The sequence below is a fragment of the Pleurodeles waltl genome, chromosome 7 (genome assembly GCF_031143425.1).
Source record: "Pleurodeles waltl isolate 20211129_DDA chromosome 7, aPleWal1.hap1.20221129, whole genome shotgun sequence".
Lineage (NCBI taxonomy): Eukaryota > Metazoa > Chordata > Amphibia > Caudata > Salamandridae > Pleurodeles > Pleurodeles waltl.
In genome coordinates, this window is record NC_090446.1 from 323693239 (window position 1) to 323712117 (window position 18879).

General features: G+C 42.6%; 1 protein-coding gene across 1 annotated transcript in view; it reads right to left on the reverse strand.

Annotated features, from left to right (window-relative positions):
• The window catches only part of PTPRT (protein tyrosine phosphatase receptor type T), a 1804620-nt gene that overhangs the window by 85662 nt on the left and 1700079 nt on the right, over nucleotides 1-18879 (reverse strand). Inside the window, exons 28-29 of the mRNA XM_069243772.1 lie at nucleotides 16034-16183; nucleotides 14775-14948 (exon numbers count right to left, since the gene is read on the reverse strand). Of these exons, the coding sequence (XP_069099873.1) occupies nucleotides 14775-14948; nucleotides 16034-16183 (324 nt within the window). The remainder of the gene's footprint in view (nucleotides 1-14774; nucleotides 14949-16033; nucleotides 16184-18879) is intronic.

An 18879-nucleotide genomic window follows, 5' to 3' on the forward strand; every position in this document is an offset into this window, starting at 1 on the left:
CCTAGTGCCTGCATACCCTAATGGTGATAAGCCATGATGTACACATCCATTTACATAACATAACATAGCATAACATAACCACATGACATAACATCACAGTTAGCTCATATCCACATTATGTTTTGTCATATACGTTATGACTTATTTTAACTCAGAAGGTGAAGATAATTGTATCATATTTTACTTTGCAAAATGCTACAAGGACCATGAAAATCTATGTGAATCCAGTCATGAAGAATCACCTGTGAATCATCTGTTATTGAAAATGATCCTTTACGCCATATCACAATTTCTGTTATGATGAATAGAATTATACCTCTAGTAGTCCGACCTTATTCTAATCGTGGCCTTTAATTCTACATTTATACAACCCGTATCTTCTTAACCCTAACCCTCAGTAATTATAATTCTATTGAAGCCTGCCCCTTACTCAATCTAAGCATTTACAGAATAATATCCATAACTGACACCCTCTTTGTGAGGTCCTCTACTAGGGTTTTTCTAAATTATTGTTAGCCACGAGATTAAATAAATCACAAATGATATACATGCACCGTTGAGAAATGCCTTGGAGTGTCATTCAAAGAATAATACATTTGTATAAAGTACTGCTCCTGCAACCTTTTCCTCAAAAGAGTCAATCAGGTCAATTTGGAATGATTACAGGTTACAACACATCAGGGTTTTTGATTAATAATCGATTTTAAAACGTCATTAAGAACTGTCCAGGGGAGACAAGTAATGCGCTTTTGCTGATTAGAAGGACATTCGATGTACAGTTTTTTAACCCACGAATCTCTTTTCCCCATCAGATGATTAATGCTCTGTGGAATCGTACGGCTGGCAGACTGCTATCCGCAGACCTGATCACGTTCAGGTTCGCATTAGGCTTTCAAAAACCAGCCAGCAAACTGTTCCTTAGATAACATCGTCTTTTACATTGCAAAACATGCAAAAATAGCCCTTAGGGCTTGATACGTCCCACTCGGTTGGCTGCTGTGCATTTCAGATAACGCACAAAGCACCCAGAAACACAGATTGAAAAAGGGGAAAATTGATAACAGATATAAGCCAGCATTGCACTAGGGGCAAAAGAACAAACATATTACTAAAAATCATTTGAGCTCGTTCTCTCTGATATAGAATGTAGGAGGAATCTAAGCAAAATTCGTATGCGACTTAATCTACTGAGGCTTCTGAGCGTGCCAGTTACTTATAATTTGATCTCTTCATTATATTTGTAGCACATTCTGGCCAATTCACTGCTGGCAGAAGGTTATGAAAAGTTATCTTTGGAAAGGTAAACGCCCCTAATTCTTTGATCTGAAATGGAATCTCTTTGGGGTGAGAAAGGAATTCCGATTACATGTTTGTTAAATAATAACCTTCCTATTAAGTAAAGAGAGGCTTGTGAAAGGATAAGATAGGCTTAGTTGCGGTGACTGTTTTTCTTAGACGTCACTATGAGACACGTCAGAGTGCACTGGCCAGTTGTCTCACACCGTGAAGTCTGGGGAGAAAGATTTCTACTTTTTATCAAATAACTCTCGCTCACTGTGGTTCTTCCCGGCATGTTTCGTCAATGGGTTCTCGCCCAGGTGCCTAATGTATCTGCATGGGCCCTACTTTGAATATCAAAAGATCTCTTTGGTCTCTGTATTGGTGAATCCTTAAGCAGGATTAAAAGCATCAATGTGATGTGTTGGCAGTTATTTATTTTGCTTTGACATTTATAGGTCTACAAGTTTCAGCCAACTATGCCAAAGGGTCAATTGACATTCATTAGGACCTCAAAGCTGGATTCTTCTATGTTCGGTTAAATCTACACTACTTACAGCTAATTAGTGAAAAGTAATTTAACATTTACTCAAGCATGCATTTCAAATTTTAAGAGTAATTTCCTCCTTCAGACATATTTTTGGGTTACACTGCAGAGCCCCATATAGGACTGGAGGCAGACGGACCCTGTTTGTCAAACCTTCGTCAAGATGGGCACCTGTTTTTTTCACCTTATCGATGTCACCAATCTCTGCATTTTTGACCTCGCTACAAAAATTGCTTGGGGTGGAGGGGTGAGTGAAGTAGCTGATTGCCTGTGTCCATTCATATTATTTTAATTTTAAAGGAATCATCAATACTTGCACCGTGTTGTTGATAGGGACAATCAGTACAATGTTCGGACAAGTTCATACAAGAGCCAAAGTGATCGTAATGCCAGGAAAATCCACAGAAGGAGCAAATCTTGATGCATTCTGTACTGGTTCCACAACACGCAACTACTCAGACTGAGGGTGGATACTAGTATTTGCAGGATGGAGATAATTCTTCTACTTTTGCTTTGCAGCTACCATGCATTGGCTACATGTGGATTCTTGTCACTGTTAGAAATTTGGTCTCTAGTTGGCAGAGGTTTACACCCTTGTCCAAGAAAGGACCACAATTCTAGTCAGGGTAAGTCACTACACAACCTAAATTATCCTGTGCTTACCCTTTGGTAGCTTGGCACAGAGCAGGCAAGCTTAACTTACAAGGCAATGTGTAAAGTATTTGTGCAATAACTCATAATGCAACACAGTGAAAACACCACAAAAGGTACACCTTACCACCTTAGGAAAGTAGACAATATTTATCTGAATAAAATAAGACCAAAATGACAAAAAATCAATATGCACAAGTCAAGATATCATTTTTAAAAGTTTTAAATAAGTCTTAATCTTTAATGTATTTCCAGCTATTAAAATCTATCTGACAAAGGTGCAGGGAGCGGCCACTTATGGTGCTGAAATGTGGGGGTTTGCTGATAACAAAAGATTATCCGTGGGAGAAAATAACTTTGCTGGGCTTTAACAGCGTGCCTCGTAGCACACCCCTGATCCCAATGTTTTTGGACCTTGGGTTTAATCGTATAGCTGGCTTGATAGCCCTAAGACCCTTACTTTTCTGGATAAGGATTTGGACTGTTCCTGAACTTATTGTATACAGGGATTCCCTGCTTGACCCATTAAAGAGACCTTATGTGGTTACTATCCAATGGGTCAAACATGTGTCAAACTGGTTCCGTCCCTTAGGATTGGGAAGTTTCTGGGAGAACCCACAAAACTTGGAAAACCATAAAACCATTTTGAAAACAGTTTATTGGTCCTATGTAAGAAACAATTCCATCTGCCGTAAATCACATGGTTGGCTGACCAATTTATTTATTGACTTCAAGTGGTACCCCCAGTATGAACTGTACTTAGATCTTATATCTGATTTACTAGGGAAGGGCCTGTATGCACGCTTTCATTTTGGGAGTCTGCCACTGTTGTCCTCATCAAGAAGTGGGGGACCAACTCTACTTTCTGATTTATGTCCAGCTTGTTGTGGTAGCTCAGAAACTGTAGAACACTTTATGCTTTTTTGCCCTGCATATTTTATTCCACTGTCTACATGGATTCGTACAATCTGTAGAGACCTGGGTTTGAATCAGTGCTGTACAGCTATAAGAATTTTAAAAAGTGATACCTCTAACTTTTTAATCCTTGCAGTTAGCAAGTTTCTTGTGGCCGCTTGGCATATGCGAAGTCGTTTTTCAAATAATTCCTTTTTTAATTAATCTCAGGTATACATGCATTTTAAAGTTACGAAGTCTAAGATTGTAATTCATTAGTTTTACGTCTTTTATATTTTTGTATATGTTTTACATTTTGAAACTAAATTGTATTATGATGCTTTTATGGTTATGTTAACCGAATAAAGCTTGTTGTGAGGAAAGTCTTAATCTTTAAGAATCAGTCATTGTATCCTTGAAACATACAGTACCTGGGATGCGCGAAAAATAATGATGCACAGGGACCTCAGAGGAGGAGATACTTTAAAAAATAAGGCTCTGCATTGGATTTTCCGGTGTGGCACAGACGATGCGTCATTTCTTTCAACAGGTGATGCTTCGACTTACAGAGCACAGCTTTGGTTCCTCACGCGATGCAGGTATATTTTGATGCCCAGGGATGATGCATTGAAAATCCTTGATGCGCTGTGAGAAGGAGCAGGCACTGCATTGATCCAATAGGAGATGCAGTGATTTTTTAGCTGCGAGGCAGGTGCTGCATCGATTTCTGCAGGTATTGCACTGATTTTCAGATGCACAGGGATTTTCTTCTCTGTAGTGAAGTCTTTGTGGCCCTGAAACTTCAGACAGGTGGCAAGCTCAATCCAAGCCCTTGGAAGCACTTTTTGGGAAGGCAGAGTCCTTCTAGCAGAGTCCGGGGCCAGCAGGTAGCAGGGCAACAAGCAGGGTAGCAGTCCTTCCAGCAAAGAAGTCCACCTGAGTCGTTTGGGCAGCCAGGGAGTCCAGTTGTAGATCCAGAAGTGTCTGATTTTGAAGGGTCACAGACCCAGTATATATACCCATAAATGCCTTTGGAGTGTGGAAAACTTCAAAGAGTGGTTTTGAAGTGCACAAGATCCCTTTTCAACCCAGCCCTGTCTGCAAGGATTCTTGTGGGGTTTATCAGTCCTTTGTGTGGGGTCAGACAACTTGGCTTTGAAGTGTAAGTGAGAGTCCCTCCGCCCTTCCTACCGAGGCAGACTCATTCAGTATTCAGATGAATACAGATGTGGCTGAGTGTCCTGCGTTTATGGCTGTCCGGATGGAATGCACAAAGGGAGCTATCAACCAGCACAGCAAAGACGTGCATTGGAGACAGGCTGTAAGGCACAGAAGGATGTAAGTGCAGAGAAATGCTCTCTTTCTAAAAGTGGCATTTTAAAAATAGTAATATTAAATCCAACTTCACAGTTAAGCTGGATTTTCTCTTACGATTCTGGCCATACTAAACATGTCAGGACTACTCCTTTCAGATCACAATCTACCCATTCAAAGTATATAAAGGCAGTTCTAATGCTGGCCTGGGAGAGGAGGAGGCCTCACAGTAGTGAGATACAAATTTGTGAGTTTTTCTCAACCAGGACATGTAAAACACATAAGTACACATCCTATCTTTTACTTACATAGCACTATGGGTTACCTAGGGCCTACCTTAGGGGTGGGATATATGTAGAAAAAGGGGAGTTTAAGGCATGGCAAGTACTTTTAAATGCCAAGTCGAAGTGGCAGTGAAACTCACACACAGGCCTTGCAATGGCAGGCCTGAGACATGGTTAAGGGGCTACTTGTGTGGGTGGCACAATCAGGGCTTCAGGCCCACTAGCAGCATTTAATTTACAGGCCCTGGGCACCTATAGTGCACTTTATTAGGGACTTGCAGGTAAATTAAATATGCCAATTGGGTAGGAGCCAATGTTACCATGTTTAGGAGAAATAGCACATGCACTTTAGCACTGGTCAGCAGTGCTAAAGTGCACAGAGTCCTTAAACCAATGAAAACAGGATCAGAAAAATGGAGGGAGGGAGGCAAAAAGTTGGGGGAAGACCACCCCAAGGCTGTCAGATCTAACAGTCACTATTAAATGCTGCAGTGACAATAGCATGCTCTAAATGTAGGATAGGGTAACCAATTAGGGTCTTTGAAAGCCGGAGGTGATCCCTTCAGGGAAGGCCATTTCATCACATAACTGACCTTGGGGCAGATACTTTTACGTTGTGCTTTCCACCAAAATCTCTCCCTCATAAGTATTGGTGAACTTTACTGCTATTGATGTATTACTAACTGGTTTTCAAGGAAACGTTTAGAATTGTAGATAGGTAACAGAGCAAACAGGAATGCTTTCCTCCAAGGGGATCATCGGATATCAGCTAGGCAAGAAGAGTGAGCAAGAATTGTTCAGTATATATTTCAAGACAAGGTGTTTGTCATCAAAGAAGTGTGAATGTTGAATCCCATGATCATCAAAAGTAACTGTAGTTCTCCAGTATAGGTATCTTTAATAGATTCACGTTTGAAACATTCCCTGTCAGCGAAGTGGGAGTTCCTCGGTATCTTAGACATCAGTAGAGAAAAAACTACATAGGAGTTAATGTTAGAGACATTCACTTCAATAGCTTATTAGTGTCATTTAAAAAGACCCAAAGTTCAGCTAATCAGGCAACAACACCCTTTAGAACCCTCATCACAGAGGTTACAGTCTCTTAGATTTTCTAGCACGAGAGATATGTATACACCATTTAAAGAATGTGACCCTCAATGGCGAGGAGGGTTGGTTGCATGTTAATCTGTGAAAGATACCAATACTGGAGAACAAAAGTTATAGGTAACTAACTTATTTTCTTCTCTAGTATTGGATCTTTCATAAATTCACATGCTTGAATCAGACCAGTTAGCAGTTAACATTTGAATCTTCAACACATTAAAATAACATATAGAAGAAGGTGAAAAACAGTATTGGCTCAACTTATTGAAATAGATGTTGTAGAACTGCTCGTCCTACCGCTGCATCACTTCTTTCAGCAAAGTCCAGAAAATAATGCTAAGGAAAAGGAAGAATAGGAGAGGTCGGAGATTGCTAGCTGAAATAGATACAGAAGAATCTTCTCAGGTGGTAATGTGAAAGGATGAACTTTGGAGTCCATGCACCAGAGACAAAAACAATTACATTTTAGTTTTTATGTTTTCTTAGTGGTCTCTCTACAGTCTGATGGAATCTCTTGCATGGCAAAGTCATTGAACTCAGGAGCCAGGCAAAGCGAAGAGATGTCAGGTCTCACATGGGGATGACAGACAGTACCTTAGTTCATCATCAACAACGTTGGTATTGGTTTCAGCGGAACATGACGTATATGAGCAGAAGTGAGTTCTGTGCCAATTGGAAGCAATGAGGAGAATATAGCAAGTTTCTAACTTTAGTTTCCTGAGGGGCCTTGAAATCAACTGGATCGGGAAGAAAGCATACGCATAGATCCCTGACCATGGGATCAAAAACGTATTCCACCATGATTCTTCCTGTGGTTGCCAGCTTACAAAGAATTGGAATTTCCAGTTCTTTCTTGTTGCACACAGGTTTAAGTTTGGTTTGCCTCAACAATGGAAAAGGATGTCCAGAGTTTGCTGGTTGAACTCCCATTCATGGCAGATGGTATCCTACTGAATGAGCCTGCAAGGGCATTGGACATTCTTGGCACTTGTTCTGTTCCAAGTGTTATTTGGTGTTGGAGGGCCCAGTTCCAGATTTCCTGTGCTTGTTGAGATAGCTCTGGTGAGAGTGTTCCTCTCTGCTTGTTTATGTAGTGCATGCTGGTGGTATTGTCTGTGCGAATGAGCACTGATGACAGTGTTATCCTGGGCAGGAAAAATTTCAGTGCCAAGGCGATGGCCTTGAGCTCCAGTAAGTTTACATTCAGTTTTGTCCGTAAGAGTTTCCATTTTCTGATGATTGTCAGGTCTTGGAGATGAGCCCTCATTCCCCAGGTGACTTGTCTGTTGTTATTACATATTCGGGAACCTGTTCCAGAAATGAGAGACTGTTTGATAGGTTTCATCTGCGTGACCACCAAAGCAACGCCTGGATCATGGTTGGGGTAATTTGAATGACATCTTTGAATGACCTGTGTGTCTGTAGCCACTGTTTGCCTAGCTCCTTCTATAGCTGTCTCATGTGAAGGTGGTAACTTGGTATGAGGGGAATGCACGAGGATAGCATTCCTAGGAATGATTTGTAGAGTCGGACAGAAGGGGACTTTTTGTGGTTAATTTCTATACCACTGGTGAATTTCCATTTCCCCGTCCTGCAAGGCAAAAGCTTTTCATTGGATTGTATCATCCAATGCTCCAAAGAAGGTTATGGTTTTTGTGAGGTTTAGGTGTGATTTCTGGTCATTGACTGTGAGACCTAAACTGTGGAAGAGAGAAAGACAGGTTGTTGTGTCCTTTGCTGCTTGCTGATATGTGCTTGCCTTTATCATCCAGTTACCCAGGAAAGGGAATAACTGAACTCCTCCTTGTTGGAGTTAGGCTGCCACAGCAGTTAACATTTTAGTGAAAATTCATGGTACTGACTTCAGTCTGAACTTTAGCACCCTGAACTTGTAGTAGGTGCTGGCTAGCCTGAATCGTAGACATTTGCGGTGATTTGGGTGGATTGGAACATGAAAGTATGCATCCTGGAAATCTCAGGCTGTCATATAATCTCCTTCATTGAAAAAGTGCAGCACACTTCCAGAAGGCTAACACTGTGAAAGGACTGTTTCTTGAAGAATTTGTTGAGCTTCCGAAGATCTAAGATGGGGTGCCAATTTCCTGACTTTTTTATGGTCAAGGAAGAAGTAAGAGTAGAAACTGATTTCCCTCTGAGTCTTTGGAAACCACTTCTATTGCGCCTTTTTTCAGCCTGATTGAAATTTACTTTATAAGTTATTTTGGGGAGGTGGTGGTCCTTTTGGTGGACCAATTGCTGGAGTTTTGACAAACTCAAGGATATTTCCCCGGGTGATGATATTTAGCACCTACCTGTCAGATGTTATACGGGACCACTGCTGGAGACGAAGAACTGCTGATACCGTTGCTGGATGCTTCATAACTTAGAGGCCTTTTTCCCCATATAAAATCTATAATAGGAATTGCCCAAACAGACATGTGGTGGGCTCTTTAAAGTCATAAAGTAAACAGTCTGATTGTTTGGTGACTCTTAGGAGTTGAAATGTTTTGGCTGTCTGTTCTATAAGATTAAGGAAGCCACAGATGTCCTCAAGTGGAAAAACTCCTGACGGCGGCATAGAAGGGGATTGTGTATGGATGAGAAAATCATGCCATTCATTGGGGACTGAGGTAGCATCTCTAATGTCACCTTCTTCCCTGTCGTCATGAGTGGAATTTGCATTGTTCACTGGAAGATCATCTAAAGAAGCAACCAGTGTTGATAGTGGGTTTGCAGGTGTAGTAAAAAGTAGTGAAGAGCACGCTACCAGTGAGCGGGCTGGAGGAGATGATCTTTGGCATATGTGATATAGGAGCTGCCGCAGCTGGGTCCGGAAAGCTACGGTAGTATTCTTGTAGAATGTTTGGTTGATGCAGTGTGCTCCCTCGCCTCTTGTGTTTTAAAGACCCCTTCAGCCAACGAGCTGACAAGCTCACCTAGGATGCTCCTGTGTGCCTGTGGAGTGATACTGTGACCTATGAAGACTTGGGCAGAATTTCAGCATCCCCAGAGGACTTTTCTCTCCTCTCCACTACTTCTGCTCGCTACTGATGAAGGGCTAAACCCAGAAACACGTGTCTAGAGATGACAGCAATACCTTTGGTTAAATCTACAGCAACTTTGAAATAAGCTTACTGCATTTACCAGAATGCAATGGGGTGAACTGTGCTGGGATTAGAGGCAGTGTGCTCCCTGCCCCCTTATGTTTTGCAAGTTGGTTACCCCAGACACTGCAATCTGGATCGATGGTTCATGCTGTTCTTGTTCGTCATAAATTGAGTATTGTTCCTGTTCATTTGCAGATTGTTCCTCAGCAAGCAGTGTAATGCTCTTCATAATACTGTTGCTCCTCTTTGTTATTGACGGTTCCCTCATTGATGGATCCCACATCACCGGTTCCTTTGTTGACGGTGTTGTCTACGGTTACCTCTTCAACTGTGTCATCATTGACGTCAATTGTGCCCTCATTGACAGTACCATTATTGACAGTAATATTCCTTTCTACAAATCTTCTGACGTCAATGGGTTTTCTTTCATTAACAAGCTTCTTGTAGATGTTTTTGTTTTTGTTATTGTAGATAGGGCTGCTGTGGACTGTGATGATGCAGTTGATGGGGCTTTCTGTTTGGCAAGTATTCTGGTTGTTATGATTGTCGTTGATAATAGAGGTGACGATAAGATAATCATATTTGAGGATGTTGTGGTAAATGTTAATGTTGCAGTATTCAAAGTCACAGAAGCTGTCGTCGACAAAGCAACCGTCGATAGCAGTGTAATCAACAAGAAAGTGATTTGTGAAGTAGAGATTGCCAACTGAGATTTAGTCGACGACGGCAATGATTTAGATATTTTCCTTTTGTGAATTTCTTTGATGGAAGGAGTGAAGGGTGCAGAATGAACCTTTTCTTATTAAATGTTTTTACTTTTCTAAGGAAAATGGATGCTCTTCTCTTTTGGAATGCCTAGCAGAGCAATTATGGGTTTTTTCCATTGCCTTCTGAGGTGATCCTGGTGAATCCTTTTTGCCAGAACTTTCCCTTTAGCAGGATGGTATGGTCTTTGAGGACCCATCAATGTCCTCATAGAGGGCATTCTTTCATTTTAAGCTTCTGGAGCCACAACAATGGCCTAGCCTCTCTATCCCTCAAAGTCTTTTGGAAAAAATGCAGCAAATTTTTCAGTCTCTCACCTTGTGCTCCAGGTGAAGGAATAGACGCATTCCTTATGTGGGCCATCTGAGTGGAGCCTAATATTCCCACAAGTGCCACAGGGTTGAAATAATTCCTTTTTAGTTGTTGCTGACATGTTGATTCAGTCAGAATATAACTGGAAATATAAAGACCAAATGTTGTCTTGAATAAAAATGTTGTCTTGAAGAAAAATCTTCTCATGATATGAGAAAAAGGCAGGAAAACTGAGCAGAGCTCAGGGACGACTCCCCTCACCCGACATGCTGTAGAAAATCTGAGAGACTGGAGCCTCTGTGGTGAGGGTTATAAAAGGTGCTGTCTTCTGATTGGCTGGACTTTGGTTCTTTTTAAATGACTCTAATAAGCTATTGAAATGAACTTTTCTAATATTAACTCCTATGTAGTTTTTTATCTACTGCTTTCCATGATATCTTAAGACTCCCACTTTGATGACGGGGGATGATTCAAGCATTTGAATCTATGAAAGATACAATACTGGAGAAATTACCTATTCAGTGATGCTTAGAGGACATGGTATACCAAGAAATCTGTGCCTTAAAACACATGTCATTTATAAATCTGTTGCAATAGGGCCTCATCAATGATATTGGACTAGAGTATTATCCGAAGAATGTTGCATTACATTTCTGATGATCTGGTTAGTGAGATTTTCTTTGTGGAATATTCCGTTCAAAACCAGTCAAGTTTTGGTGCTTTGAAAGACGTACGGCCTGATTTAGATCTCGACAGGGGGGTTACTCCGTCACAACGGTAATGGACATCCCATCGCCAAAGTCTGAATACTATTGTTTTCTATGGTATTTGATGTCAGTGGATGGTAAATTCATCACCGTTACAAAGGAGTAACCCCTCCACCAAGATCTAAATCAGGCCCTTAGTGTGTTTGTAGGTCCCATAAAAGATGTGAGGCAGAGAACACTGGAACCTAATGTTGTCCTGAAGTAACATGCACAATAACATTATGTATAGACTAAACCCAGGACCCACAATTACTGCCTGTCAAAGTGAGTGAGTGACAGGAAATCAATAAGCCATATTGTAAGCCAACTAGTGGGAAGAGAAATTCTGGATAACAGTTTAGAGGCACTGGAGACGAAGCTGAGGCCTTGTACTTAGAATTTCTCTCCTAAGTCATTCTCCCTAATTTTATGAATCATGGTGCAGAAGGCAAGGCATGAGAGCTTAGAAGTTTCACTCAATGGAGAGCTTGAATCTATATATGAAATTTTAAAATGGATACAGGTTATACCCTTCAACCCTAGAAACAACACTGTTAGAAATGGGGTCTTTGGTTGACAGTCAGGTTACCCCCTATTCAAGCAAGGACCCTCACTCTAGTCAGGGTAAAAGAGAATCACCCTCAGCTAACCCCTGTTTACCCGCTTGATAGCTTGGCAGAGTTGTAGGCTTAACTTCAGAGTGCTAGGTGTAAAGTATTTGTACCAACACACACAGTAACTTAATGAAAACACTACAAAATGACACAACAAAGGTTTAGAAGAATAGGGAATATGTATCTAAACAAAACAAGACCAAAACAACAAAAATCCACCATACACAAGTCAAGGCACCAATAAAAATGCAAAAAGAGTCTTTAAGTAGTTTTAAACACACACTAGCGCTGCTCACGTGAAAATGTACCTGGTGTGCGTCAAAAATAACCCTGCACAGGTGGGTGTGCATCAAAAATAACTCTGCACGGCAGTACGTGAGTCGGAAATCCAGCCGCACGATGATCTGAAATCCCCGCAGCGCAGGTTTTGATCTCCCAGCCTCCGTCAGCGATGCTGCGTGTCGTTTCTCCTGCTTCGTGCATCGATTCTTCAGTCGCGTTTCCTGCAAGCGTCGTTTCTCAGCTGCATCAATCTTTTCCCCACACGGCGCCCTGTGCGTGGATTTCCTTGTCTTTAGGCTACCAGCTTCTCCTTTCAGGGTCCCAGGAACTGGATGGGCACCACAGGGCAGAGTAGGAGTCTCTCCAAAGACTCCAGGTGCTGGCAGAGAGAAGTCTTTGCTGTCCCTGAGACTTCAAACAACGGGAGGCAAGCTCTAGATCAAGCCCTTGGAGATTTCTTCTCAAGATGGAAGGCACACAAAGTCCAGTCTTTGCCCTCTTACTCTGGCAGAAGCAACAACTGCAGGATAGCTCCACAAAGCACAGTCACAGGCAGGGCAGCTCTTCTTCCTCAGCTATTCAGCTCATCTCCAGGCAGAGGTTCCTCTTGGTTCCAGAAGTGTTTCTAAAGTCTGTGGTTTTGGGAGCCCTTCTTATACCCAACTTCTCCTTTGAAGTAGGCTTACTTCAAAGTAAAGTCTCCTTTGAATGTGAAATCCTGCCTTGCCCAGGCCAGGCCCGGACCCTCACCAGGGGGTTGGAGACTGCATTGTGTGAGGGCAGGCACAGCCCTTTCAGGTGTGAGTGACCACTCCTCCCCTCCCCTCCCTCCTAGCACAGGTGGCTCATCAGGATATGCAGGCTACACCCCAGCTCCTTTTGTGTCACTGTCTAGTGTGAGGTGCAACCAGCCCAACTGTCAAGCTGACCCAGACAGGGAATCCACAAACAGGCAGAGTCACAGAAATGGTATATGCAAGAAAATGCTCACTTTCTAAAAGTGGCATTTTCAAACACACAGGGGGTCTTTCAAACCCTGGCGGTCATCGACCGCCAGGGTGGATGGCCACGGAAGCACCGCCAACAGGCTGGTGGTGCTTCATTTGGGATTCCGACCACGGCTGTAAAGCCGCTGTCGCCCAGCCGGGTCCGGCGGTTTCCCGCCGGATTTCCCCCGGCTGGGAGAATCCTCCATGGCGGCGCTGCAAGCAGCGCCGCCATGGGGATTCCAACCCCCTTCCCGCCAGCCTGTTTCTGGCGGTTTTTCCCGCCAGGAACAGGATGGTGGGAACGGGTGTCGTGGGGCCCCTGGGGTCCCCTGGGGGCCCCTGGACTGCCCATGCCACTAGCATGGGCAGTGCAGGGGCCCCCTAACAGGGCCCCAGCAAGATTTTCACTGTCTGCATTGCAGACAGTGAAAATCGCGACGGGTGCAACTGCACCCGTCGCACCCCTGCAACACCGCCGGCTCCATTCGGAGCCGGCTTCAATGTTGCAGGGCCTTTCCCGCTGGGCCGGCAGGCGCTCCCTTGGCGGGCGCCCGTCGGCCCAGCGGGAAAGTCAGAATGGCCTCTGCGGTCTTCTGACCGCGGAGCGGCCATTTGGTGGTACCCGCCAGGCGGGCGGCTTCTGCCGCCCGCCCGGGTCAGAATGACCCCCACAATCTTAAAATCAATTTTACTAAAAGATGTGTTTTTAAATTGTGAGCTCAGAGAACTCCACATGTCCATCCGATCCCAAAGGGAATCTATACTTTAATCAGATTTAAAGGTAGCCCCCATGTTAACCTATGAGAGGGACAAGCCTTGCAACAGTGAAAACGAATTCAACAATATTTCACTGTCAGGACATATAAACCACATTACTATATGTCCTACCTTAACCATACACTGCACACTGCCCTTGGGGCTACCTAGGGCCTACCGTAGGGGTACTTACATATAAGAAAAGGGAAGGTTTAGGACTGGCAATTGGGTACACTTGCCAAGACGAATTTACAGTTAAAACTGCACACACAGACACTGCAATGGCAGGTCTGAGACATGATTACAGAGCTACTTATGTGGGTGGCACAACCAGTGCTGCAGGCCCACTAGTAGCATTTGATGTACAGGCCCTGGCACCTGTAGTGCACTTTACTAGGGACTTACTAGTAAATCAAATATGCCAATCATGGATAAACCAATTACACACACTTTGCACAGAGAGCATATGAACTTTAGCACTAGTTAGTAGTGGTAAAGTGTTCAGAGTTAAAAAGCCAACAGCAACAGCCCAGAAAAAATAGGAGGCAGGAGGTAAAAAGACTGGGGATGACCCTGCAAAAGGGGCCATTTCCAACAAACACATACCCAGTTAATATTAAGATTCTGATGAGGACATTTATAGGATAATGATTTTAACTAAAAGGTGGCTTTTGACGAAGGTGTTAACAGTTCTGATGATGTACACCTGATAGCTGACATCAGCTCATTCCATGTAAAAAGGGAAATACCTTTGTGTTTTTGACTCTTCAATAATGCTATACATTAAGTCACATAATAAAATAGAACATTGTTGTTTTGGATTTGTGTCTGGGCTGCTTTTATAATCTGCTTTGCAGCAGTAGTTAAGGTAATAAGCAGACACAGTGAGGCTCGGATTCCATAACTTGAGTCTGTGTCTTTGTTTATGCACTATTCAAGTTTGCTTCCCGGGATTACTGCTCTGGTTCTACAGAAGGACAGGGGTTTCTGAAGCCAAGCCTTTGTTCATTCTTGCATTTGATTTCCACAACCGCAACAGAGTTTCTCTTGAAAGCTCACAATTCTGTCATACTTGAGAAATGAAAACGAACAAAAACACCACCCTCGCAGCCAATATTGCCTTTCACTTACGTCCATTAGCGCAGCATTGATGTAGTTACTCGACTCCCCATCCACTGAGATGAGAAAAGGAAGGCAGCGGTCCAGGGGCAGTACATCCATGCACCGGTTCTTGTCATGATTCCTCGGCAGGAGGCCGATGCTGCAGTCTTCCGGCCGCACCCTCGGCGTCACAATGTTCAAGGTCTGCAGTGGCGATGTAAGGAAAATAGAAAAAGCTGATGTGAGTATAAGCATGAGATCATGCATTGGCCGATTTAACATAATTAAGAATGACAATTTGTGGTACAGTTTAACATCAATTCCTGTCGTCCTCTCCTCCCCCCAGCTGAGCTGGGCGTGATAAATGAGAAGCAGATCCTGAGCACAAGCGAATACATTGGCGGGCATTGTAAAATGTCTAAAGTGGCGAGGGTAAGGAAATGGATGTGAGATGAAAATAAATTGCCAGTACTTGCAATTTCATGCCCTCAGTGTGTCAATGTTAGCCATGTTGCTTTGCCGATAAATAGGGGCCAATGAACCCAGCCGAGGACATAAAAACAATTTCTTCCATTCCACCACGTTTTCACTTTATCGATTTGCATCCTCACAATGGGACAGAGGAAGGAAATTGCATTTGATATATTCAGCGGAAAGCTTCACATCTCTGCTTCATTAAATAGCATAATTGATGCCACCTGTCCACAGAAAAGCATCAACAAGCAGTCAGACGCAAGCTTTGGAATCATGCTGTGCGAGATGTTTTTCATCAGCTGAAACGTTTTCTGCTAGACTTCAGAAGTGCATTGCATGCAATGCATATTCCACAGTATGTGCTAGTGAACAACTAGTACTTATACTACACAAACTAGTTCAATAAGGCTGCCGCGATATTAGTGGTGCATTTATATGTATTGCAATAGAATCCCGAAGTTCTAGCCATACATGGTGTCAATGCTCTACATAAACCACATGAGAATATAATAAAACAACAACACCGTTCAGTTAAAAATGGTGGTAAACGGTTCAGATCAAGTAAAGTAATGTGGAAGGGATAATGCATGATAATAACTGAGGCCACACTATGAAACACTGCTAGTGACTTTTGCCAAAGAAGTCCACGTTTTGCCCCTTATGAGATTGGCTAGGTGCACCAATGTCTTGTCAATGTGCAAATTAGGTGCTAGACTGCATTTTGCACATGGTGCATTTCCAGTCTGTGCAGTGCCAATGTTTCCTAAACGTTTCCACGTTTTTCCCAAACTTCACAGCTTTGCATTTCCTTATACCTGAAACTCATCCTTGATCTGGCTGGAGTTGGTCTGTGGATCGAGTCTGCTGATATTGTAATAGACCGACCGAAACTCACACACGGGGATGGCGGTGTTGCCACAGAGGCAGGCCTCGAGAATGGCATCGTGGACAAAGATATACTGCTCCTGTAACACAAAAGGCCAGCATGTGAGACTGGAGGTGAAATATGGCAAGCAAAGAAGTGGAAATCCTTTGATATGTTCTTGAATACACAAGGGAAAGAGGCATCATCTACATAGTAGAGATGAGCAGGCAATGCATTAATAGGGGATGTAGATCCATTGAGGAAGTAGGAGTCTGGCTTGGCCCAAAAAGTCAATACACAAGCTGAGCCATCAACAGACCTATCATGTCTGCTAAACATATTTTATCCTTCTTGTTCTGCTTTTCTTTGAACTTGCAAGTTCTGCATAAGTAGAAAATATGAACATATAATAGTGTGTTCATACCTATTCTATGATACAATAGCTCCCAGTTATTATGCATTTGGTTACAGTTTTTTTTTTTTTTTTTATAATTTGATATGGATGTTTGCCCTCCCCCAGTTGATGAACTGGGGAGGGCATGGTGGTCGAGGGTACTGCCCTGGCTTGTCTTTGCCTCTTCTTTCAATTGAGCCTCAGAACTGAAGAAAAGCCACACATTTGATATGAGTCAGGCCAGAACATGTATGGCTAGAACACCCATTCTACACACAGTGAATATGTCAGACTAAGTTTATCACACTACAGTGCAGTATGAAATGCAAAGGACAAATATTCAAAATCTGACTTCATAACTCACAAAAAGGACGTTCCACACACATTATTTATATTTTTCAATTTGTACTGTATTCAAAAAACCTTAGGAAAGGTAAAACTAAATGTTGCTATTCAAAACTCCAATACTGATTTTAGGAAACCTTGACTAGAAAAATGGTTTGCAAATGTAGAAATGCAGCATTCCCTTGTTAAGAATAGGAAAGCCTCACTTCTTAAGGAATGTTATATTATATTATATTATATTATATTATATTATATTATATTATATTATATTATATTATATTATATTATATTATATTATATTTAAATCTGCCAGAGGACAGTCTGGCTCAATAAAATGTCCTGGTGCACACCTAGTTTGAAAATTTCATGTGAAGGCTAATATATATGAAAGAGCTCATAGCAACCCTGTTTAATTACTCAATGGGAGATCCCCAGACGTTAGGCTCTTGTGCTAGAATCAAAGGAACCAGGGGTTGGGGATTTCTCTAGATGCCAAACAATGGGAAGAGGTATTCATTAAGAATACAAAGTTTGCCAGATATGCCCAAGGGACAGAAATGTTTTAGGAAATTTTACACAGGTCGCGCTACACACCAGCTAGATTGCATATAATAGAGTGGACAAGACCCCGAAATTGTTGGAGACGTACATATTAGAAGGTTCACTTTCTAACACTTATGGAGTTCCTAATGATTAAATAAGTGGTGGGAGAGAACTATCAGCAAGTAAACCTCACAGACATTGAGGAGATGCCCTTACTCGAATATTGCGAGGCTGACCCTCGCAGGGAAAGTTTCCCTTACATGCTACTAGGGGAAAGAAGTTTTTTTCTTTTCTTTTTGTGACAAAAATATAAACACTAGCCTTATGGGGATAAGGCATGGTCCTGATAATGGAGTAACTGATTCAAAGGCTGTGGCAACTATTAAGTTCCGAGAAATTGGCACATGGTGCCCTGCATTGGAAACACAACTTCAAGAAAATCGGGGATCCTAATGTTACGCACCTTGCTTGAGGTTACAGGGGTCTACTTTCCCAAAGAACTGAGGGCCAAAATTATAAGACTTTGGTGCAGGGCAGCGCAGCGAGTCATCTTGCTGTGATGCCCTGCATCAAAAGGAAAGGGCAAGGATGTGGTGTATCTATGCAATATGGTGCATCCCTGTCCCTTCTAACTGGACTGGTGCCGTTTTGGCTGCCTAGCGGCAATGCAGGCACCTTTTCACCGTTGTGCAAGAGTGCCTGAGTAGTCAACAGGATTGCTTTTGTGCAAGTAGTGGCACCCTCCTTCACAAAAACAAACCTGGGAAGCTTTTTCCTCTGTCTATGTGTGCTGAAGAATGCAGAGGAAAAAACAAGGAGAAATGTAGATATTTATCTTGTTGTGCCTCCCGTGGGGAGGCATAAGGTTTTGGTGCATCACCAGGTTTACAGGCTCTTGTAAATCTGAAAATGTGTCCAACCCCATGGATTTTGCATGGAAAATCCACACAATGCCCATAGAACACCTCCCTGCTGCAGAGTAAGGCAGCGCAGCAATTTGAGCTGGCTTGCCTTACTCCATAACTATGAGGCCATTCAAAGCCACACAAAGTGGATTTGCATGGCCTCCTAGATATGAGTGAGAGGTTTTCATCGCTGCTGTGTCACTAAAAATTCCCCTTATAAATATGCCCCTAACAGTGCTAGTCCTGACATGTGCCTGGGAGAGAGAGAGAATGGGAATAGAAACAAAACACTTTGGCATACAGGGAAGGGGGGAAGAGAGAAGGGGTTTCCTTAAGGTGGAGATGCCCATCTAAAATGTTATAGTTTTATTTCAATGAAAAATAAAATAATGAAATGAGGGAAACAGTAAGTGTCCTTTTCTTGATGTACTTCAGTGTGGAATTCCAGACACCAAAGCCTACTGAAGACAAAAGAGAGAAAGGCCTGTCATGAATGACTGGTAGCATTCCAGAACAAGCAAGTAAGTGAATGACTAGAGGATGGACAGCTCTCTCAGAGCTGAGCATGTCAAACATGCTTTGTACTCGTTGAGCTGAGAAGTCCAGAAG